Raw genomic sequence first — 25,284 nt, 5'->3', positions numbered from 1 at the left:
TTAGCAATTCCAGTCTGGTTTAACAGTGGTGTTCTTCCATCAACTGTTACAAATTGCATTGTGAGAGCACCTTCTACTCAAACAGTGTTTGATAGGATAACATTGAGCTGTTTCAAGAAGCTTCTACTTTTCCCAGAATATATTTCTTTGCTCAGCTTTGCTTGTACTTTGCTATGTCATTTATTTAAAAAGAATTTCCAGTCACATAAACATGTCCCTCAGTTTAATATTATGGAATAATTGTGCAGGGATTATTCCAATCTCTGTTTCACCAGTAAACCTGCAATATCTTTCAGATATACTTCCAGAGTAAAAACATCTTGCTGTGGAAAGAAATCAGCTGATTTTTGGAAGTTTCTATTTCATATGTATATGTATGACTATGCAAATATGTATAATGTACCAATGATTATACAGTAGTATTTTTTTTCAATTATGAGTAAATAACTTACTTTGTAGAATCCAAATCAAGGTAATATGCCATGTTCCCAAATTGGCTACTTATTCAAGAAAAAAAAACTTATCACGTCAATTCTACACAGTGTTTATTTTCTTTTTTTTTTTTTTTTTTTTTTTTTTTTTTTGATAGTGGAAATCATGTATAAATCACAAACAGTACAAGTTCCCCATGTCACCAGTTGACCACTTGATTGGGTCAACTTCTGTTGATACTGTACTTTTAGTATAAAGTCAAGATAATATGGCGGTTAACTAATACTTTTGACTACAGTAAAGATACAAACTTTTGTAATATAAATTAATTGCCATTACAAAAAGGCAACTGTATTAAGTAATATGGTACAAAAATCTGCAACTTCTATAAATATAATGAAATGCAAGAGTTAAACAAAATAATACATCACAGATTTTTGTATAGCGCATTTGAATAGGGAAGCTAAGATACACAAGGAGCATTATACAGCAAGAAAGAATATCAAAACCCACTAAGACTTAACTTTTAAGCCATACAAATGCTAGAAGTACAAGTACAGGACACAACATGAAGCAGTTAAGATTACCAGCTCAGAGTGGGCAGACAAAGAAGCCTTACTGGTGAGTTGTAAAGCATTAGGCAGCAGACAGAAGGTTGTCAAAACCAGCTGTTGTTGGATACTGATTGATAATGTTTTCATTCTGACGGCTGAGACACTGCAGACAGCCACAAGTCTGAGAAGAAGCCCAGTGTGGGCACACACACATACAGACACAAAGTAATTTAACAGATGGCTAAAGAACATTAAAGCACAATATCTTTTTTTCAAAAGACAATGTTCACTCCTTAATGAACTTGCATGAAAAGTAAAGCCTAGTGCCCAAGTATATTTCACCTAAATGACAAACACATCTGAAAAGATTAAAACAAACAAATAAACAAACAAAAACCAAAGCAGTTGAGATTGGTTATCTGAATGAAAACTGCATGATTCTACCATAGCCAGAGCATTCAACAACACTGTAGACAAGGAAGTGCGACATGAGCTGCTATGAACATTGTTATCCCCTCATAAAAAGGTGAAGTTGTTTATAGACATTAAAAAGGTACACATCCATTAAGTCCATCTACAACACAAAACCACAGAAGTACTACATTCAAAGTAAAGTTAAGTGTTGGTCTTAGCCTTCAGCAGTTATGAGGTATTGTTTCAACCTGTGATGAGGAATGATCACTGTATTAGTAAGAAAAAGTTTACTCAAAATAATTCTGGAAATTAAAATCCAAAACTGCTTCTCTGCAGTTGACATTTGCCTAAAGAAAAAAGATTGCAGTATCAAAAGGTCCTAGTCTAAGTGGCCACTGGCATACTCCAAAACCACATTATCATGGACTTCTTGGGCCTTTCCGTATAGCACCTTCAAACAGTGCATAGAAGGGAGATCATGACCAAAAGGTAACTCGGAGCCACTAAAGTTTTTGGACCAAACAAACTCACTGATGGTAGAAATAAGTACAGTTTCAAGAATGCAATACAGTTGGGCTTATTTTCATTTCCTATATGTTTTGGTCCATAACTAAATTAAAGCAGGGGAAAAATAGTGAAAAAATGTTATTTCACATCTAACTAGTGAAAAATCAGTAAAAGCTTGGAATCTCTCATCCTGCCTTCCCAAACTGCCTGCCTTCTCTGAGAAATAATACTCCTTCTCCTCCTCCCTACTTATTTTTCATTGTCCCTAAACAGAAAACTGGGGACTTTGTGAAAATCTGGGGACTCTGTAGCCTTTAAGCTCATGTCAGCAAAGAGAGAGTTTGGAAATGTAAATTAGATCCAGTTTCTCTTTAAATCCAGGGAAAGGAATCTCCTTAGCCCCCCACAAGAGACACTGATGGGTAGCTGGGTTCCAACTAAAGTGTGCAGAGAGAACTGAATCAAAGCAGGGCTCCTCTGTGCTTTAAAATGAACAATTCCAGTTCTTGGTTGTTTCCAATAGTATTAGCAGTGAGACGATTGACCTGGCAGGAAAGAGAATATAAAACAAAGCAATGACATTGCCTTCAGGCTTGCTGCCTATTCCATCTCAAAATTAAACAAGGAGTTTACCAGTTTTCCCAACTTCTTTTTCATAATAGGAAACAGTTAAAACTGTGGGAGCAATGCAAGAAATTTATGAAAATTGAAAAGTAAACTAAAATACCTGTGAGAAACATTTTGTTTAACAAAGAGCAAAATTACAATTAATAGATAAATGGCTTTTATGCGCCTTTCTTATCCCCAAATAAACTAGTGAGAAACTACAATAAACTTCAAACAGAAGCTAAATGCTCAGAATGGAAAGATATGTTGCTTAAAGCCCCGAAAACAAGGCGTTGGGTGTTTCAAGACACAAGCAGAGTTGATGAGGATCTAATGACACCTCACTCGAGTTTGTGTTTGCAGACACTCATGCACTAGGGCAGCTGAATGTGCAAGGCACAGCATTCAAGGCGTGCACCAGACCAGTGACTGATCTGCACATACCCTGTTGTCACTGTGAACCAGTGGCCTGGCACGTTTCTTTAATGAACAAAATCAGTTTATGAGGTTTTTAAAATCAACAAAAGGCAGCCAAAATACTGCAAATCTGCAATGGGGAAAACACGGGAAGAGGAAAAGTGGACTGTGTTACGCGAACCAAATTGACTTTTTCTAAATGTATTCCAAATGTTGTTTCCAATGACTACTTTTTTGTCTTTTAAGTAATATTTAGCCCAGAGGAAGCTTGAAAGAACAAGATATAATCCCCTTGAAAAGAGAAGTTTATAGTACAAACACTGGAAGACCCTTAATTATGGGATAGATGCCTTGGCAATATTACAATAAGAGTAGTACTCTATGAATGACTGATAAAAGAAGTATTTAAAATCACTTATACTTCTAAAAAGTAATAAAGCCTTCACAGATAAACTAACAGATATTTGGACTGCTTTTTTTATGGAAAACTACTTTCAATTAAAATTATTACTTTATCCAACTTCTGTATATTTCTAAAATCTTTCATATACTTCTAAAATTTTTTTTACCTAGGTCACCTGTTTATGCCAGCTATTTTCCCCCAGTTACTGTTATCTGTGCCCATCTGTTTGTAAATTTACTTTTAAACTTCCAGCAAAATATCATTCTGTCTCTGGCAGGGTTATACAGTGACGTTAAGAGAGACTCAACTTTCTTATTGAGTCAACTACGTCAACTGTGTTTTTACTTAGTAAAACCTCAGGAATAACTTTTGCATTAACATGAAACTGCCTGCCTTTTAGGTATCCTATTAAGGTTCTCAGTGGCTGTGCTTTTTCATTATGTGAGGTCAATAAACAAGCTAAATTCGACTCATGAATTCTTTAGACATTAGTTATTTTTTAAAATTTAAGGTAACACATTAAATTCCTCCTTTACAGATTATGTTATTTTTGTGCGTGTAAAATTTTCTACCAAGGATGATCACAATGCAACATGCAGTGTGCAGAAACAGTGGTAAACAAAGAGGAACTTCCTACTTCAGTAGTGTAGACAACTTTACTGGAAATAGCTGTGTACCTGATTCACAGAACATTTATTTAACCAAAGGACATTCTGCATTAACTCTGTATGAGCAACATATCACAGCTCAGCCTTGATACGACATCATAATTAAGCTGTGACAGAGTGAGCAGGTACAGTGATGCGTGGGAACCTCTTCTTTCTCTTGGCTTTCACATTCTTGAAGGTTCGAAGTCTCTCTCTTCTAGCAAGTTTATTAGAAGGGAGAAGCTGTCTTTTACTGCCTCCATATCATCCAAGGAGCAGGGTTTAAGAATCCAGCGCTTTCCACGTGCAAGTGGCTCAAGTTCGAAATATTTTTTTATCTATTAAAAAAAGAAAGAGAGACCAATGCATTATATTCTGACAACTCTCTCACATCTAAAAAAAACCTAAATCAAACTAAACCAAATAAAACCATGTTAAAAAATCAGTATATTAATTTTTAGAAGCTTACCCACAGGTGTTTTTATAATACAGGTTATATGACATGACCTGAAAGTGTTTTCTTTAGGGGTGAGTGACCTGCTTGGAAGCTACCATTCTACTCATACATTTAACAGCATGGGAGGTCTGAGGAAGAATTGTACTGACTTGAGACAAACAGCAAAGTACATGAAATGTGCTCAAAAACATATCCAAAACAGCAAAAGTAAATAAGAAATTTTAGGTTGTGTTTGTATTTCAATGTTGCAAATTTATGTTTCACTATACTCTTAATGTTAAACACTTAAGATATAGAATTTGTCACCATACTACTGTAACTTCACGAATTAAACATCAAAAAAATCTACAGATCCTAAACATTTCAGTCAAACATCAGCTATCTCTCTCATGCACAGCATCTCTTTGTGACCATGAAAATCCTACAAAAATAAAAATTCTTCCAAAATTACTTAGTTTTTCTAAAATTAAAAATAGAAGATTAACACACTAATGTTAGTAAGATAGTAATAAGTATTATACATAAAACATGATGCAGTGTCTTGGAAACAACAATCATTACTGACATTGCAGAAACTGTCAAGGCACAAATACAGACCCAGAAAGACTGAGGGAGGAAAGATTTTAATTTAGTAGTATACTCCAATCACTTTTCAAAATAGAAAGCACAATATCAAAACATGTTTTTGATGTCTCCTAGCAGAGAACAGTAGCCTGCAGGTTACACTGGTCCACAGTTTACTGTTTTCATTAAAATTTTAGTCTTTGAAGGAATTTGACCTAAAAGTCTACTCATGTTTGTCTTGTCCAATAGACTTTTAGTTTTTCCATCCAAAACTATATCCCTCAGTTCTTGCTACTTCCATATATCAATGGACTTAGTTTACACATTCTTGTTCATTATAATTATTGCCAAATACTCTTAATTTTCTTTTAGACAGACTGCACTGTAAATATGCAGTGCAATTACAGGAACGTTACTCACAACATGGTAGGCAGTAGATGCCCTAGACAGGCAACTGGAGCCATGCTGTGTAAGGCTCTATGTGCAGAAGAAATAAAAAGAGGAAGGGAAAAAAAACCAAAAGGCTTTCAAAGTCCGTACAAACTGCAAAATCTCTGTGTACCTTTTACAGTGTCTGCTGGTAGATAAACCACAGTTTTGTTTATCTATTAATCTATTCTAATAGAACAAACCAAGATGAGTTACATCAAACTCACATAATTCAGAAATCAACCATGATCATGTGTCAGGCAAGCTTTCTTATATTTTAAAAAGGAATTTCAACCAGAATGTTTAGTAACAAATTTCAGGGGAAAAAATGGTGGATTTGAGATGAGAACTTCTGCTTACCCAGAAATGACATTCTGAAAAATTTTAAATCTCTTTTCATCAAAGTAGAATTGTACCAATAAGATTTGAAAATGAAGTGTGGTACTTGACATTCACTTCCTCTCAAACAAATTTTAGAAAACATACAAGCGGGGCTTAAAAAAACCAGTATTTTAATATCAACATACCTATTTTTTAGCATTGCTGTTTCAGTGCCACACCAGTATCTGATATGTTAGCACAATTATATGTCATAAAAACCAAAATACTAATATCTGTAAGGGTTGTATTGCAACTTTTCCAGCAGCTTGAATTTACCCTCATTAATATACTGAGTTAATGGCACTGATCACAGTATTGGAAAAGCAGGGTAAGGAAGCTCTATTCAAGCAGCTTTCTTGACTGTCTTATGAGGGGAGGAAGTAAAAGCTGCACGGAAGGATAACAAGCTGCAAGGTGTCAGTGCAGCTAGCGGATAGAGCTGCCTGTTGATGTTAAGCTGACAAATATGGCTGAGTAATCCAAGATGTTTGAGACCCACAACCCAGAAGATGTCCACCACACCCCCTCTACTGGAAGACTATTGCCATCAGACCTTGGAGCTCACTGAAGTCAGACTCTTCTTAACACAGCCTCTTGAATTAGGGCTCTGTCATATGAAGGACAGTCATTACATTGTAAGGACAGCACTTGGGTTTAAAAGTAGAAACACATGCTCAAAGAAATGATGGCAGTAAGCAGACTAGCACTGAGTCTTGTGCATCTATGAGCATATACAACACAAGTTACCAAGGTAGCCTCTAGCAGAGAAAAACACAATGCTTTTAAGCTATATTTGAGTCACTGCAGATGCCCACAGTATCAATGGATTTAGTGAAACAAATTTTGCAGATAAATTATTAGATACCCAAAATTGATCAAAATGTATTTTTTTCTATTTCTATCTGTGTAATCAGAAATGTGACTAAATTAGTGATGTGCTGTTATTATTTTCCACACTAAGGAACAGTTCAGAGTAGCTGCATTAATAGGTCCTAGATGAATGCTGAAATGAATGTGTTAGGCAGTTGTTTTTAAAATGTAAGGGCTTGATACTGGTATGAAAGCACAACTGCTCTTACAAGTAAGAGCTATTTCATCCATACTTTCAGCAGAAAAATAAAAAGAAATTTGCTAGATGACTCATGCCTAATACAAATCTAGAAAAATAAACTAATTGGCTTACAAATAACAACTAACTAAACCAGAAGTAGCACAGAAGTGATTTTTCGCAGCCCAAGGGACACTTTGTGGTGTATTACTGTATTTCCTCATTTAAACTTCACACCACAATGGAGTTTGCTAAACCTCAAGGTTTTGCAAGCAGGCTCTCTGGACTTTGAAACTTCTACAAAGAAGTTTGCAGACACGAATGTTTTCCAATTTACTATAATTTCTCCTTCCTTTAACTGAGAAAAAGTTATTCTGTTCTAAAAGCAAATACTTTTTATGACTTGAAAAAAGAACCATTTTTACATGCAACAGATGAAACATGCAAAGATTGACACAATCAGATGCCCAATTCTTTTTATACAATTGAGTTTTCCACTGGAATGCAGCCAGCTCTCCATCCATGTTCATTTTTGTGTTCCTTTCTGCCCTACTGACCATCATCCACACTCACTCCCTGCAGATTACCTAAGAGGATGTACACTGACCACCAAAGTCTCCAAAGAAAGCTGAAATTCACTGAATACTCACACACCTAGGTAGCTCTTGCATAATCAGAAGTTACTATTTCACAGCTCCCTTCAATCACACTAGCACAAAGGGGTGGGTTCCTGAAAGAAGCTCTTCTGTCTTCCCCTCTGCACAAACAGTGAAAAGCTGACTGTTCATGGATGCTGAAGTGAAATATAAAGACTCAAACATGTTTCAGAAGTCTGATGCATGAGATGAGCATTTACATACTGGCTTTGCATTTTCAAGAGTTTACTTTGAGATTACTAAATTTTTAAGATTTCATTTTATAAGCAAATATGACCAATTAAATATAATTTTAAGACTACTTCACTAATTTTTACAGGATCTCACTGTATGTCTTGACTCCACATGGGGGCCTTGTTTTATAGAGAACCTGACATTGTATTTATGCCACATTCTGAAGTCAATAAAATCTAACAATACACGTTTGCAATTCCCACTCTTCCCACACTCCACCTTCTAAGTCCTATTCTACTGGCACAATACACTAAACATATGGTTATCAAATGTTGCTTAACCTACGTGCTAGAAAAGTCAAGACACAATAAAAAGGATCAGTGCCCAGAACCTCAGCTGGTGTAAATTATCATAGTAGTGTGGAACTGATGTTACTAAATTGATATACGTAAGCTCAGTAACCAGGCCCTGCTGAAAGATTTTCTGTGTTCTGTTATTGAACCTCATCATCTAGTCTGTTCACCACCCATGTGAACATAAGATCTATAGGAAAACTTAGATATTTTATTATATGAGAAGAGTAATCTCTATTATTCAACATGAAAAAAAGCTGATTGAAAGCATCATTTTTCATTCAAATTCAAAATTACACTACCAAATCTCATCAATACAGAAAAGCTTCCAGCCCACTTTGACTAATATGTTGTAAACAAATACAAAATTCAGATAGTCGCTTACGTTACCAGGCTGGTAACTTGAGAACTTAATGAATAAAATACTTTTTCATTCATTGATGTTTTATGGAATAATTTCACTTGGAAAAAAGAATTATAACAAAACATGTATATTATATTCAATCACAGGCTGCCTCGTCTTGTCAGTGTCCCCACTAGACTAAATTTTTGAAAGACTTTCACAGCATTTACCAAGTATTACTGCAAAAGGGTGACTGGTGAAGGTATGAATTAAACTAAAATAATCTAATTTGCTGAATCCATGTATTAACCATAAGACATTCATCCATTCCAAATTTGCATGGACAAGAAACAAAGTAATAATGGAAGATTGGAGCAGCCCATATTAACACTGTGAAAGTTTCACTGAGCTGTGATACTGATAATATCTTTTCAGACATCATAAAAATCTTCTTTTTGGAGAAACCATTCAGAAGATGCAGAAGAGAGAGGGAATTTTTCTTGCTGGCTCTATGAACAACAGACAAGCTGTCTATAGCAACTCATGTGCAAATTCAATATATTTGAAAAAGAGAAAAAGCCAAGTGTACTTAACTTTACATAGCATTAAGTTTCAAAAAGGGAAACTACAAAAAATTTGGAACTTAATGAAAATGAACTGTGCAGCTAAAAAAGTAAAATGCTTGCAGGTGGCACAGAAAAAAATACCATAATTAGAGGCCTAGAGTATATTTATACTGCTTCAGAAGATTTTAAAATAAACAAAAAAAACTTTCACCAATTGCAGTACAGAAAAGGATGGTATTAGAGGTAAAAGAAGTCATGTCTAAAAAAAGAGAAGAGAAAACAAAAGGAATTTCTGGCATATTAAATAGAAACCGCAAATGTTGACCTACTATCCATAGAGTAGAACTCATTACTTAAGTCACCACTGGTGCTTAAAAGTAAATTGAAATCCACTCTAGCTTATGTTGGTGTGCTTCACTGCAAACTGCACAGCCTCCTGTGCTGCTACATGTACTTTTCTGCTGGTTCTTTTCTGAGTACAGTGATTTATAGGATAGTGTGGAGTGGGCTGATAGCCACCTAATCTTAAATCAACTAGTTCAATCCACTATCATGCAGGAGTTAACACGTCCATGCTTTTCCCGAAAAATCTGCTAGAAAGCTCCTTATCTGACAGTCCACTTGGCTAAAAAGGACCTCCTGTGTGAGCAGAGCAGCTGTAATGTGCACAACTCTCAGCCAAAGTTTTGTAATATTTATTCATCCTACAGAGACACTTCACTTCTCCTGAAAAGATACTTCAAGTATGCCTGCTCGTATGCTTCTTCTTAACAGTGATCTCATCCTTGTCTAGAGGGATCCTTGTAATGCACCTATGCATCATAAGCACTCCTCCTAAAGCACCTGTACCTCATGTTTATTGATTCCATATGTAATATCTCTTACACAACAGGGAGGGGAATGAAAGTGCCTCAGCTGATGAGAAGGGATGGTGATGTGCTGCGGTCTGGAGCAACCTATGCACAGGACTACTCCCAGAAATGCCAGCTGAGGTCCAACAAAATGATCAGCCACAAAAATGCTTTTCTATTTTAGCTCTTTGAGGATACATATTTCACTGCTCACCAACTTTTATGTGCCAAGGAACCCACAGTCCCTATGTACAATGTTAAAATTTTGCAATGAGTCCATTAAGTACATATTATGATAATCAGATTTATGCAACTGAGATGCTTTTTAAAAACAAAAGCTTTACAATATAAACTACAGAAGTAAAATCAAAAGGAAAAAAAATCTGTCTTCTTCAGCATTTCTGTGTGATAGCAGGGTGACCAATTTTTCTAGACAAGATTACAAAATCATCAGAGGCCTTTTAGTACATCTCACAAGTAGTGGTGAACACTTTATAAATTGTAGGTTGTACAGCTTTCCAATTTTTTTTTTTTTTTTTTTTCAGATTTTGCTTTTCATCAAAGACTACCTGAAACACATCCAGCTGATTTCTATAAGAGAGCTTTATAATATTTTTGGCTTCTAAGTCTTTACAAAGAGTAATACAGTCACTTAAAGTAATGTATGCAGCGACTTGTGCATGTTTCCATCCTTGTTATCTCCAGTAGCCACAAGTCACAACACTTTTCAGATTGCAAGTGATTGTGAAAAGAAATGTATTATAAAGAAGATAACTAACTATGCAGAATTAAGAAATAGGATGCCTGACAAATCCGCAGAGCCACACAGTTCCAGAGAGCACAGAGTATTGGCAAATGCAAGCATGAAAGAGACAAGAAAAGGCGGAGTGAGCTAAAGACCTGGAAGGTTTTTAAAATAGAAAAGATAGGGTGTTTTTTTTACAGATAGACATGTTACAATGGGTCTGGACAAATAAGATGGATGAGAGTGAGGACAGAAAATTGCAGAGGTTGCAGAAGTACCCTGAGATTTGTATGTGGACGGAAGCAAAGATAGGCTTTGTGAAGCTACTAGTATCCATAAACTCTTTGCACACACTCTTTGTGTTGCCACATAACAGTGAACGACAGTGCATTAGATTTTTTTTTTTGTTAGATTCTGTTATTTTGTACAAAAGAAATAGTAAATCATGTGTAACTGCCAAAAACATACGCCTGTACTTTTTCTTCCATGCCTTATTCACCCAGGATATTCCTTTCATATAAGCATGTGCTTTTCTTAGAACTGGAAGAAAAAGAAATAACACGAGAAGAGCAGCAGCATACCTATATAGAGAAAAACAGACTTCCAGATGAAGGTTCATATAACTATATAACTGGAAAAGCAAGACAAGGGCTCACAATTATCCAACTCTAGAGTGAGTGAAACGGCATCTCAAATGATAAGGGCAACAATAACAGAGAAGAGGATACTGCACAAAAATGCATGCAATGCAAGCATAGTAAAGTATTTTTCTTTAATGCCGCTTTAATTCTTTATTTTACATCAAAGAATTACTCAGGAGTGAAAATCAAATACAATCAAATACAAAAACTTTAAGTATAAAATCACAAAGAATAATGCTGAAAATTAGCCCTGATTAAAGAAGGCTCTTTGGAGGATATCTAAAATTCACATATCTTTTTTCCTCCACAAAGAGCACCCAAAAATGCCAACTTACTATATATAAGGACAGTTTTCTATTTTAGTGTATTCTTAGCACATCCCAATATATTCAGCTGTATCGAAAATGACTGATCGAATACAAGATCAATTTAAACTTAGGATAACTCATTCAAATTCATTGATCTAATCTGTTAGCAAAAAATATAGAATGGAACACATCCAAAGACAATTTTACAGGAAATCTACTGATAGATTTTATTATACCAGCAGTCATCTGCTCTCTACTGTCCCTCACTTAAGTTTGTTTTTGTTATAACTTTAGTTAAATAGCTTAAGGAATACAAATAACTAGTGGAGACTCAACACTCGAGACCCTTAGGAAAAAACATCTTTCAGAGACTTACAGAGTTTTTGTAGCATCCTTTCTTTTTTAATAGACTGCAGGTACTCATGGTTTACTTCAGAATATAAGACTACTGACAGAGTATGCTGATTTCAGCAGCAAAATATGCTAGTTTTATCTACAGATTGTGGTTTAAACTAGGAATGAAATCTGAAACACAAGTATACAAGTGCTACGATTTTGCCCTCCCCAACCCAAAAAAGTTTACCTGCAATGTTGAATGTCAAAATAATCTTTAGAGTAAGCGAAGTCCAAAGATCAATCCTTTCTGCAAATAGCATGTCTTCTGTTCAGATAACAGTTATACAGTATTTTCTGGAGAAGTGCATATGTGATGATTCATCTGCAGTTGCCTGAACATGCACATAAATCTAGCACTTGAACAAATAACATCTGTATACTGTGCCCACGTCTGCAAAGCGCCAAAACACTGTATGGACATGCACCCTTGTACCAGCAGCAAAGAACAGGATTTCTAATGGCTTTGTGGTTGGCTCCCCACATTCACACTGCAAACACTGTTCCAAGTTAACAGTCAGACTGAGCACTAAAGAAAAGCCTCTCAGCACCAGCTGTGGTTCTGCGATGTATGTGCTCCCACAAGCAGACAGAGACAGTAGTTGTGCCTATTCCACTTTGCTCCTTACCATGTACAGAGCACAGCATGCTATTACCGAGGGTTCCAACCTCCCTTCAGGTCCTTTGCCAATGGAAGAATTATTTGTTATAAAAAGTCTGCATAGGGGCAATGGAAGCCCTGAACAAATTCCAAGTAACCATTTCTTGTTCAAAAGCAGAAACTGTGTAATAAATCAACTTGAAAAAGTTAACATAAAATAACTGTTAAGTAAAAAATGTTCCCAGAGGCCATGCCACTGCCAGGTTAAGTTTCTGGCTGTCAGAATGCCACAGGCTCTGCGACTCTCCCAGATTCTCCAGCACCAGGAACTTCTGTGGGACCTCTTCCTGAGGATTTCTTTCTGTCCTATGGTTAGAGGATGCAAGTCTGTACTTTGTGTTTTCTAGGTCCATGCCTCTGATAAAATTAATGACTCTAAACTCACAGGAAGCCACCACTTAAAACTATTACTCCAGGCAGCTCCAAGCTCATCTATCTCTTCATACTCTTTAACTCTCCACCTAGAATGAGAGAAGGATCCCGCCAGGTTTTCTCACCAGGGCTTGCTGGAGTAAGGCCTTCTCCCTGCCTTCAGATTTATTCATAATGCACAAGGATACCAAGAGGAAAATGACAATTCCCTGTACACAGGAGAACATCCATGTGCAAAACAGATCTGTCACTCAGCCAAAAATTATAAGAAATGCATGAGCAAACAGACACAGAAAAAAAGTGAGCACTTTACAGCAAGAGAGCATATTTTAAGTGAAGTAAATGAGAAGTAATATTAACAACTAACGCAGAGATTTGCAGCAGTGGTGCTGGAAAAGACATGGATGACCAGATTTGGAGCAGATGGGTGAATGCAATGAGATGCTGAAGAAGCGCATTATTCTTTTGACTCTAGACCTTAAAAGTAAAAGGCTAGAAACTCTGTTTTTTAAGAGTTATAACTTCTGTTACAATACTTTGCAGCACGGAATTCTACCTTTCTGAAAAGTCTTTTAGTAAAAATATTCCGTGGGAAGAGATAAGAGACTGAGTAATGAATATTTTTCTCTTATTGCACTGAGATATCACTTCCCTACATTATATTGATCCACACTTCAAGGAAAGAGATTAAATAATAGGCAGTTGATCAAGAGTTGCACACATCAGAAAGAAGAGAGATACAGAGATATCTCAGGAGAGGTATCAACCTTTACATAAAAAAATCCAAACCAGCCCCAAAGTACCATAAAATGGCTTGGTTGGAAGGAACCTTAAAGATCATCCTATTCCAAACCCCCTGCCATTGGATGAGACACCTTCCACTAGACCAGGTTGCTCAAAGCCTCATCCTACCTTGAACAAGTCTGGGGATGGGGCATCCATAGCTTCTCTGGGCAACCTGTTCCAACATTTACCTTCCCCGCAGTAAAGTATTTCTTCTCAATACCAAATCTAATCCTGTCCTCTTTCACTAGAAAGCCATTGCCTCTTGCTCTCTCACCACATGCTCTTACAAAATGTCCCTCTTATCTCTCCAAAGAATGGACAAACTCTGATTGACAGCATTTGTAAAATTTCCGGTCTCCTTAAAGGAGAGCTACTGAAAATAATATTGAAGGAGCGTAAAACAGGTTTTCTAATAAAGCCATTCTTACTTTAAGTGAATTAAGGCTTTCCTTTGAACACATGAACTGTTACCTTTAAAGTAATTGAAAAGCCAGATTATTTCTGAGGAAAAGCACCTGGAAATAGGTGCTATGTCCGAGTAATGCCTCAATTATCATGACTGTACCAATGAAAAACTTGCCAAGTGATTCTAGCAGACAGGGAAACCTGGCTTTTGCAAGCTGACAGATAGTTCCTTCCTTCTACCTTTGAATGTGACTTGCAATTTTACTAACAGGCCCTAGTATTACACCTGAGGTAAGCGCTGCACTGAAAATGAAATCAAATATAGCAAACAGCTGACACTAACTCTTTTTGAAGATGAGAAGATTATTATCAGTTGACTAAAAGATCTTAATGCAACAGATCTTTCTTAGCATTCTCCACTCACCTTAGACAGCAACCTATCTATTCAAAATTCGGGTCTAATAGAGGTAAAATCACCTCTTTAAATTCTGAGGTTCCAGTGTTGAACATAAGTCAGAAACCTGAACATTTGCAATTGCTAATTGGGTTTACTTACATTAGAAATCATCATAGGCTAAGGTTGCTGACCACTAGTGACAAGCTAAAAGATTACGACCATTAGCTCTTACAGAACATATTCAAAATTTTTACCATTTTACTACATGATAACAGTTCTTGAACTATTATATATGTCTACAGCTAAAAAGACCTTAACTAAATACTCCTTACCAAGCCAGGAAAGGTTCTGTATATTGAAGCTAACAAGTCGAAGTTTCAAGCTCACATATGAGAAACAACCAATTATCCTGTCTGAAACACAGGCTTGTAAAACTCTCAGTTACTTGTAAAACGGTCTGCTACACACAGTAAGATGTTGTTTAAATGAGTTGTTTGACTAGATGCATTCACCATGAAATTGATTCTTTTAAAGCTTTATTTTTAAGCTTGAAACAAGTTAACTGCGTAAACTAAAAATGGGAAAAAATCTGGCTTTATAAAGCATAGGTTGCAGTACGAATTTAGTATTTTATGAGGTCGAGGGTTACTTGAATGAGAAACCCATCAAAAACAAATAGCCATTTGTGAGGCAGTAATTGAAAGGTTTAATACGATTAAACTATTCTGCTATTTCTATGCCAAGATGTGTAGTATACTATCTATTGTTATATCACCACTGCCTGTGCAACTTCAAAGTATTACAAAGGCAATAAAACAACAAATAGAACATCTTTCAATCATAAATATAAAAAATAAATCTGAGTTGTGATTTTTTTCTATAGTTTGAAAGTAGCACTACATCATAGCTTCTTTCTTAGCACTTCTAGTTACATTTAGTATTACTATCCTGTTATGCCTATTATTCAGAGGGTGGCACGAGAAGGGGGTAACTAGCAACAGGTTACTGAATATTCTTCAATTTCCAGCTCAGAGACACACTTTTCAGCCTCATAGTGGTCCAGATTTCAAAGAAAAAGAAACAATTGCAAAGAGGTAATGGATTTAAATATATATATTAAAAACCCCTCACCACTAAAAAAGTTCTTCAATAACATTTTAGATTTGAATGTTTAGTACAGCTCTATATAAACAGACAGATAGATCATGCCAGTTTTATTGAAAAGACTAGACATTCAAAACTAATGTTTTATGTTTACTTCCATAACTGGAAATGGTTCAATTGTTTTATAGTAAATCAGTGTACTAATGGTATCCTGCTAATAATTTAGATGCTTTAGTGACTTATGACAAAAAAGGTCTACTTGGTAAAGAGCTGGAATTTGAAATATTAATAATTTCATGTTTCCAGCTGTACTCTCAATAAATCATCTCCTTACAAGATAAAGCACTAACAATAATTTTTTAAAAAATTAACATTACAAAGTATTTTATATGTTGGTCCAGAAAAGCAGGAAAAGATGATATGCTGCCTACTGCAAAAGGAGTTTTGGAGATGGATCAAATTCCCAAGCCTTCAAATAAATATTTGCACATTGTACAGCAATTTACTCAACATGCAGTGAAGAGTTCCACCAATCACACTGTTTTATAAGACCAGTTGTAGACAGATTAATAGAAAGGACAGTGTCATCATCATGTCAGTCAGGCCACAGGCAGTGCAGCAGGAATTGGAGAGGGTAAGTAGAGATCACCCATATAAAATAGCTTCAGATGACTTAGAAGCAATAAAATATCCTGCTTCTAAAGATGTCTAATCCATGACAGCAGAAATTACTTCATATTAAAAAAATTCCAGTCCAGCTGGTAATGTATCAGCTTGATGTTTGCCAGCTAGAAAGAACAAATCTGCAAAAGGAGTTGACAACATTTGAAGAAGAGTATACTGAAAAGTGAACAATGCTTAGAAAAATCAAGATTGAACAGTGACATCTGTCACAGAAAATAAAAAAATGTTTCCTTTGTTTCCTTGACAAGAGTTTAAATGTATTAACAGGATCAATCAATAAAAAGAAAGTGTAAATTAAATCACCTGGGTTTAAAGACAAGCGTGGACAAACACATACAACTGGATCCTATAAAAAAATTCTCTGGCCGGCAGTCTGATTAGATCTTCAGCTGTTCTTTTAGGAGGGAAGACAGCAATTCTGCTCATTTTATTCAAAACATATGCAAGACCATAGTGCTTCTAGTAGGATTTAAAAACTACATTTTTAATTAAAGGTGGATATATCTGACTTTTCTGAATTTTACTAGAACTGTTAGACAAAACACAAAGTTCTTCCTTTAGCCTTGTCTTTTTTTATGGATACAGTATATGAAGACAAAAAGCCAATGAAACTATACTTGAAGTTGTACTTTTCTAGTAATATAGCCCAGACACACACGAATTCTTATTTCTATGAACACACTGTCATTTACTTTGCACAATGAATTTTCTAACCTAAAGGGCAAACATGAACAGTTCAATTATTTGCTTTTCAGTATTCCTAGTACATGATTGATCAGCTAAGTTGTTTGGTTTGTCTTCTTCCCTGGATGACATTTTAAAGCATGCCAGTAACAAACATATAACCCAATAAACAACAACACTCATGTTTGTGCGCAAATACCCTGAATAATGTGCAACTTCTCATTCTGTTTTCCTTTCACTACAAACATTCTGAGATATTAAGTTTTTTATCAGTTATGCAGTTAATTCATGCTTGATATAGCAGTGTAAGAAAGATACTGGATTGCACTTTAGGTATCAACTACACCTTAGTCTACAAGCAATGACATCTCAGCTTGTATTATATAAAAACATAATCATCATTATCATTAAAATGCATGGCTGAAGCAAATGGAGAAATACAATGTCTTGTTAATGTCCTATCCAATACTGTTATGTCTCATTAAGCTCCTCTAATATCTTGATGGACTATAAAGGAGTAAAATCACGTGGTAAAAAATTTTATTAATAGAGCAGTCCATCTACTTATAATCAGTACCAATATGCATAACACCTGGCACAGAGAAACCCATTTTACCAGAAAAACACCCAAACGTTTATAGTTTTTGATATTAGCACATACTTAGCACTTAGATTTTGCAAGACACTGTGACACCATAGTGGTGTAGACCATTCTCTGTCTGACACAGACAAATCTAGAACATTTTAAACCTAGTTTGTGCTTAAAGCTGAGAACATTAAGAAGCAGGAAACAGCAAGAAGCAAACTTGGCAGAGACATCAAAAAGAAAGACAAAAACAATCCCTTTGCTTACAATTGCTAGCATTAACATATTTTACAGCCATGATCTAGGCCACCTTCCTGCAGAAGGAAGCTAGTGCAAAGAAGTGGGGGTCAAACCTAGAGTGACATGGTTCACTGAATGACCAAACAGAGGTTTACATATTTCCTTTATGGCTGCTGGCACTGGTTTTGGCTTAGAAGCCTATAATGAACAAAGAGAGCTCTGATCTTTTCTGGAGCCATTCATATGTGATTAAGATCCAACAATACAGCACTTTGATCCACTAAGTTACAGAAAGATTGGATGTTTCCTGAAGAAGTCATTTCGGGTGAAAAGGAAGGAGAAGAAAAGAAGAAAGTTTTCTTGATCAGGCCAAACTTACTGAGACAGCACTCTTCTCACATTTGACATTCACTGTACTCTCTTGAGAGTTTTGAAGCTTTGGAAAGATGACAGATGACTGAGGTAAGGAAAAGAGGAGTGAACTGTGGTATCAGTGCCTCAAACTCAAAGAATAAATTTAACTTTTTGAAGATGGAATAAGATTCATTTTCAAGAGTAGGAAATTGAGTTAGGTAATGTAAGCCATATTGCAACAAAGGACAACACACAAATGTACAACCACTACAGCAAACTGAATGGCCTCTTTCATAGATATGTTTGAAAAACTTGCAGCCCCATAGTCAAAAATGCATGCTTCCTCATGCTGATATAGCTGAAAACAGCAGGAGATATATGGGTAAGTCTATAGAAAAAAAACTCAGAGAATGAACACCTGGTTTCTTTAAAGTAATCTTTCTATCTTGACACCAATATACTTCACATAACCCAAGAGAATTAAAGGCCTGTTTGAAGTTAGAAGAGCATGTTCTTGACACACCATTTGGAGGAGTATTTAGTTTTTTCAACAGACATAAGTATTAAGCACAGGTGATGGATTCAGATCCACAGGAATGAACGGAGGCTGGAATGTCTAGACAACCAGGAAAGCATAACACAGGTGTGACAACTCTACTTGACTATCACATTCCAACATTTTCAGTATAAACTAAATAACTTCCATCATCTGTTGATATTAAAGCAGAAGAGGGAAAACATATTTGGCGTTATCTACTACAAATGTCTACTCCTAATAATTTATTTTGGAAGCTAACTCTCTTGTTCATATTTGGGTTGGATGCTTCTAAGTCCACCTGGGAATGGCTCAGCTCTCTGACTATCCTGCTCAACAGTTCTTAGCCCAGAAAACACTTCAAGTTATTTGTCACTGGTATAGTCAGACTGCTCATACTTGAATGCTTTTCATGTGGCTGTCATACTGGATGGCAGGTGATTTTTTTGCTAAAAAAATCCAAACCACATATTTTAAATTTAAACTCTTAACTTCTTGAATACTTTGCCAATGTATATGTTATATGATTCCTGATGTACAAAACAAGCAAAACACATTATTTTTCCCCACATGATTTTTAAAAACCAACAATGTAGAGCTGCACTGACAGCCAACTATCAAAACCAGGAAAGCTGAGGTGAAAGCAAAGGGAATCAACAATCCCTTTTAGAGTGGTAACCCTAAAAATAAAACCCATTGTCTCTTTTTGTCATAAAAGAGATTTGCCACCAGTCTTGTAACATGAAAGAGAATATCACCCTCTATAAACTACTCAGTTTTACAGTTCTATAATGCCAGATGTATATATAATAATCTTGAACAATTATGTGCAGCACACATGCAAGGCAATTAAAGCTCCTTAAAACAATATGACTAAAAAAATTATCTGAAAAAAGCATTTTCTATCTCCAAGAGATTGAGATACACTTTACCTATTTAGGAGTTGAAGTTATGGAAAAGTTTCACTTTTCCCAATGCCTTAGGATTTTAGCTTTTATATTTTTCATTTATTTGTAATTCTGTAATTCTTTAGTGTATAACTCCAAACTCCATATACAGTGTTAGTTACTCTCTTCACATTTTGGTCAGACAAAACAATTCTTCTCTAATTCTGGAAATCAAGGACACCTTACTGTCTCAGGCCCTGAGAAATGCAAACAAAAGTGAGTAGAGGAGAGCAAACTTCAGGTAAATGACTTCATTATCTGAAACTGTAATTGGAAGATTAATACCCAATATGCAAATGGACCAAACTTATAAAAGTGTGAAAACACATGACCCATCATCCATTTTTGGATGTAGCCCCAGGGTGGCCTGTGTGCACTAAATGTGCCTGAAGGCCCTTCAACAAGTACAACCACTTTTCATTCTCTTAATTTTGTCTGGCCTCTGTTTCCAGGAAGTCTAAAAAGACATAATTCCTATCACACACCTGCAGTATAGCATGTTCAGCAGACAGCTGATCAGCAAAATCTTCAGTAATTAATGTTTGATTACTCCTCTCTTCTGCTTCACAGAAGATAATCTCTAATTTATAATTTAATTTTAATCAACTAATTAAAAATGTATTAGAGACCATTTGCTATTACAAGTCCATGAAAAGGAGACACCTTAACAAATCTATTACACAAGTACGAGTACAGTTTTTGGAACTATAGAACTGTAAAAAAAAACCAGCCTCTTTTGGAAAACTGACAGTGGTTTGTTCCCTAGGACTGACCTGTGAATCAGCAGAGGGTCAGGAGTCTGGACAACAGCACTCACATTTATAAAGCTGTAGTTCATCAATATCACTGCTAAGAGCAGAGCTTGGTCTGACAAACCAAAACAACTTATTGATCCTACTTAGAATTGACAACAAAGGCATGAATTTTAATAGCAAGTAATCAGTTAAGCCAGTTGCTAATTACTGCCAACCTGCAACTGGACACAGCAACACATTTGTGCTTTCAAAACCTCCTATGGCCAAATACAGCTGAGAAGTTTGACAGCCTAAGTGTGACTGCTCTTCTTCACCTTTAGGAGTTTTCCAATTTTCAAAGCTGTCTGGACTGCAAAAGTACCCCACATGTAATTGTGTGACATTTTTCATTATTTTCCTTATATTCTCTGTCTTGGAAAGTCTGTTTTGCTATTTTCTAGTAACTGAGGAATTGATTTTTTGACATTAGCTTTCAAACAAACAAAAAAGCACTAACCTAAAGGTTGCTATAACAGATTATGATAATTAAAATACTATACTGCTTTTTTAACCCTTCAAAAAACTGAGTTATGCCCAGCTTCTTGAAGAAGCTTTCCCAGAAAGCCCTCTAACTTCCTTCTTCACTTAAGTTCAAAGTAAAATCATAGCAAACTTTTGACTGAACTTGTCTAAAATACATGTGGCAGAGTAGAGCTTTCACTTGGAGAGCTGCCAGTCTACCTTTGGCTCCCAGTGACAACCAAATATCCAGCTGGAGCTAGGCTGAAGGATGAGAATTTGACATATCAGCAGAAGTCAAATAGGAAAAAATTTACTCCCAGGCTCCATACCTAAATGATCACCATTTTAGCTTTGACTGGCCACCTGGAATAAGGGAGGCAGGTTTTCGCAGCCTACACCAGCCATGAGCAAAACCTGCTTCATTTCCTATTCAGACTTAACTGTAGCAGCAGAATGGTCCATGTTAGTCAGGGACAAAGGTCAATGCTGCAGGACTGAAGCCCTATACAAATACAAAGGGTGACTAGAGCTCCAGTTGGGGGCTTACATCAAAATCAAGTCAAGTATGCCCAAAAGAAATGAAAGAGAGCTAAGGGGACTACACAGTTGTGCAGATTTTTTTTGTTTTCATTTTGTTTGGGATTTTTAAGTGCAGGACTGCTGTTTATTTGGGAGGATTTTTTTTTTTTTTTTTTGCTTTTTAATTGGTTGGGTTGGTTAGTTGGTTGGTTGGTTGGTTGGCTGGTTGGTTGAGGTTTTTTTCATTTTCTTGTTTCCATAATTCAGCTCAAAAGAGAACCCAGGAAGGTAGGAATAGATGAAGAAATGGTGAGAGAGATAGACAGCAAAAGAAAGATCTGTTCCATTAGAAACAGAGAAAAAGATACAGAACTCAAAGAATAAGATGATTTGGAGATCATGATTAGTTTCAGATTAATTTTGTTTACTAGAAATTGCAAGAGGTCAGTATGAGCCATTATTGCGTAAGAACTCCATCTTCATTACAGCTTCTCATTTCTCCCCAGTGTTTCCCACTAATTTCAGCTGAAATCTCTCACTCCATAAAGTCCACATTTTGGGTCATAATACTGGGGTTCAAAAAATTAATTTTTTTAATAGTACTGAGATATTAAAGGAATACCACACTACTCCCTGTCTTTCAGATGCACCTGAATCTGGAAAAGCTTCAATGTGAGCAGAGTTTCAACAACACCACTGCCAAACGCAAACCATCATCATGATACACATGGAAAGTATGGTTAATAAAACAATATGATAACATTTCCCATCCTCATAACCGTTATGGTATCTAATATTCAGCTAATGGAACACCTAAAATCCTATAGATAATATAACATATATAGAGAGAAGGTAAAATACTTGAACCATGTTTTCAATAAGTTAAAATTCAAATCTTGGAATATTTTTTAAATGTAAATATAACTGTTGAGCACTTTGAGGTCAGCAAATTTAGTTTCTCTACTTCTATATCACTTGGTTTCATTCTAAGGGCACACCTACTTTAAACAAGCTTTAGAATTAGTACAAATTACAATAGGGATACCAGCTCTCTTTCTCAAAAATATTATTGAATTCTTGAAGACTTTTGTGAAGAATACTTTCTCATGCCCAAGACATTAATGAAGGAAATGTCATCTATTCCTGGTGAGAAATAAGTACTGTTTTCTCAGTTTTGCAGATGGAAAGCGGAAAGGAAAGATTATAATCCTGAAATGGCATGTTATTTCACCAAGTGTTTGATTACCAGTTTTGAGCACTCAGATCGGTAAATACTTCACTTCTGACTTGCAAGCAATTTTTTCCAATTTATCCCAGCCACCCCCATCCCATGTATGCTGGAATAAGCTCAGCCAGGTAACGGCAAGCCAGAAGAAAAACAACACTTCTTTTTAGGAACTGACACCAGCTCAGACTTGTTCTTTTCTGAGTCTGTGCCTTGGAGAAGTTCAGGAAACTTGTAATTTCTACACAGAAAGTGTCTCCTAAAATAGACTCACTTACAAAAGCTCTGGCAGCACCTGGATCTGGCACATCTTATGAACCCAGAAGGGGAATGACACAGGTGAGCTGGTGAGGAGCTGTGACATGTTTTTGGGTTTTCCTTAGAGAACTCCTCGTCTTTTGGGAAAACACGGGGCATTATTAGTGTTTATCATCTAGCTATTCTATAAATTCCTTACAGAGGAGTGAATACAACCAAATTCTCAGCCAATTACCTAGCAAAAAGTTAGACTGCCAGGGAGGGAACAACAGAAAAAGGTATAGAGGATTGATTTGCTTGGAGAACCAAGGAAGACCTATTCTCTTTAGATCATCTCTTTAGATGCATAGAATGCCCTGGGCTGGAAGGCACCTTAAAGATCATGTAGTTACAGCCACCCTGCCATGGGGAGGGATGCCACCCATTAGCCCAGGTTGATCAGAGCTCCATCCAACCCAGCCTTGAACATTATCTGATCAACCTGTTTCAGTGCTTTGCCATCGTCACATCCTTAGTAATTTCTTCCTAATACCTAATCTAAACCTACCCTCTTCTCAGTTTAAAGTCATTCCTTCTTGTCTTATCACTATATGATCTTGTAAAATGTCCCTCTCCATTTTTCTTTAGGCTGCCTTCACAGACTGAAAGGACACAACGTGGTGACTTCAAAGATTTCTCATTTCCAGGCTGAAAAATCCTAATTCTTTTAACTTTCCACATAATAGACATGTTCAAGCCCTCCAATCATCTTGGTGGCCTCCTCTGGACTCTCCCAAACAAGCTGATGTCCTTATGCTGAGGATCCCAGAGCTGGGTGCAGCACTGCAGGTGGGGTCTCATGAAGGCACAGCAGAGGGGCAGAATCCCCTCCCTGCCCTGCTGCCCACGGGGCTCTGGATGCAGCCCAGGACACGTTCGGCTCTCTGGGCTGTGAGTGCCATGGCTGGGGCATGTCCAGCCTCTCACCCACAGCACCCGCAAGTCCTTCTGGGCGAGGCTGGGCTGGGGCTGTTCATGCCCAGCCTGTGCTGATACCTGGGACTGTCGTGATGCAGGTGCAGCACTAGCATTTGTTCTTGTTAAATCTCATCAGATTCCCACAGGCCAACTTCTTAAGTTCGTCCAGATCAAATGTTGGAAAGCAGAAAATTATAGTAATTTAGAATTATGAAAAATTGCTTACTCCTTCCCAGTATTTACTACTAGAACAAATTTTAATTATTTCTCATCTATATGTCTCAAATTTTGGGCATAATTAAGCTATGTCCATATTAAGTGCTATTTTTCCCTTTCAGGTAAGTTTGAATCCACACATTCAGTGGGTTTAAAATAGAGTAAAAGTAAATTTGCACAAATAATATTTTGTTAGCAAATCTATCTCTTATTTTTATGGGTAAATTTATGTATAAAGAATTTCAGTATGTTGAACAACTTTTTGCCATTTCTTCACATTAGAAGTTCTGGTGCTACATGTATGTCACACATATAGTTGTTCAAAAGACAGCTGAGACTTCTACTTGGCATGAAGCCAAGGAGACAAGATGCTAAAGCCCATTAACAATGCATCATGACTGGGAATTAAACAATTTTTGGGAACCATAAACTGTCTAGAAAGAAAATGAGAAAAATAATAAAATTGGATCAGAGAGTTTATATATTTTTATTAGTGCCTGGCAGCAGACTAGTAATAGACCATTTAAATGTGTACACCAATATAACTGTCTTGTGTCAGATGTACAGTGCTGAAAAAGTCTGACGACTGTGGAATATTCCTACTCTAGACAGTACAGTAGTAATAATAATAATAACAATAAACATAATAATAATAATAAACCAAATCAATCAACCAACCAACTTAAAAACAACAAAAAACCCAAACCCAAAACCCTGACCCCCTAAAACCTGACTAGACTTCACACAGCTCTTATCTGTATTTATCTAGCTGATATTCTCTGGAATGTGGAGATTTTCTACACGAATCAAAACCAAATGTTTCCAGGCTATCAATGTCAATAATTACCTAGCAAGCACTGCCAGGAGACTAGAATTCCCACACTAAAATCCCAATCTAAAATGCTCAAACATAACTACCCCACCAAACCCTGTGTAAATAAGGTAAAAATATCTATTCAATGCACAGCAAAGTTGCAGAGTCCAGAAGATGAATGCTTCAAGGTAGAGCTACCTCTCTGTCAGAGGCTGCAGAAAGTATTATGAAGTACAGAAGGCCCATTAGTCAAGAATTTTGTAGCAAGACTCAGAAATAAAATATTATTTTCTTGATAACAGAATATAAAATGAATACAGAGTAACATTTAAGTTAGTAGATCTAACTTGAGTGTTCCTAAAACACTCAAGTCTTGAGAGGCTAGACTTTTTGAT

At 36.3% G+C, this 25,284-nt stretch overlaps 1 protein-coding gene across 4 annotated transcripts in view; it reads right to left on the bottom strand.

The window, feature by feature from the left end:
- Positions 1 to 528: 528 nt before the first annotated feature.
- The window catches only part of ARL15 (ADP ribosylation factor like GTPase 15), a 223,110-nt gene continuing 198,354 nt past the window's right edge, over positions 529 to 25,284 (bottom strand). For 3 of the 4 annotated variants that reach the window (XM_056513346.1, XM_056513347.1, XM_056513348.1), the window contains one exon: positions 529 to 4,318. In XM_056513346.1, coding sequence (XP_056369321.1) covers positions 4,166 to 4,318 — 153 coding nt within the window. In that variant the 3' untranslated portion in view covers positions 529 to 4,165. The remainder of the gene's footprint in view (positions 4,319 to 25,284) is intronic. The other variant, XR_008842518.1, reaches the window with a different exon arrangement.

The sequence above is a fragment of the Oenanthe melanoleuca genome, chromosome Z (assembly GCF_029582105.1).
Source record: "Oenanthe melanoleuca isolate GR-GAL-2019-014 chromosome Z, OMel1.0, whole genome shotgun sequence".
Lineage (NCBI taxonomy): Eukaryota > Metazoa > Chordata > Aves > Passeriformes > Muscicapidae > Oenanthe > Oenanthe melanoleuca.
Note: the sequence above shows the minus strand (reverse complement) of the source record. Positions and strands in the feature narration are given on the sequence as shown.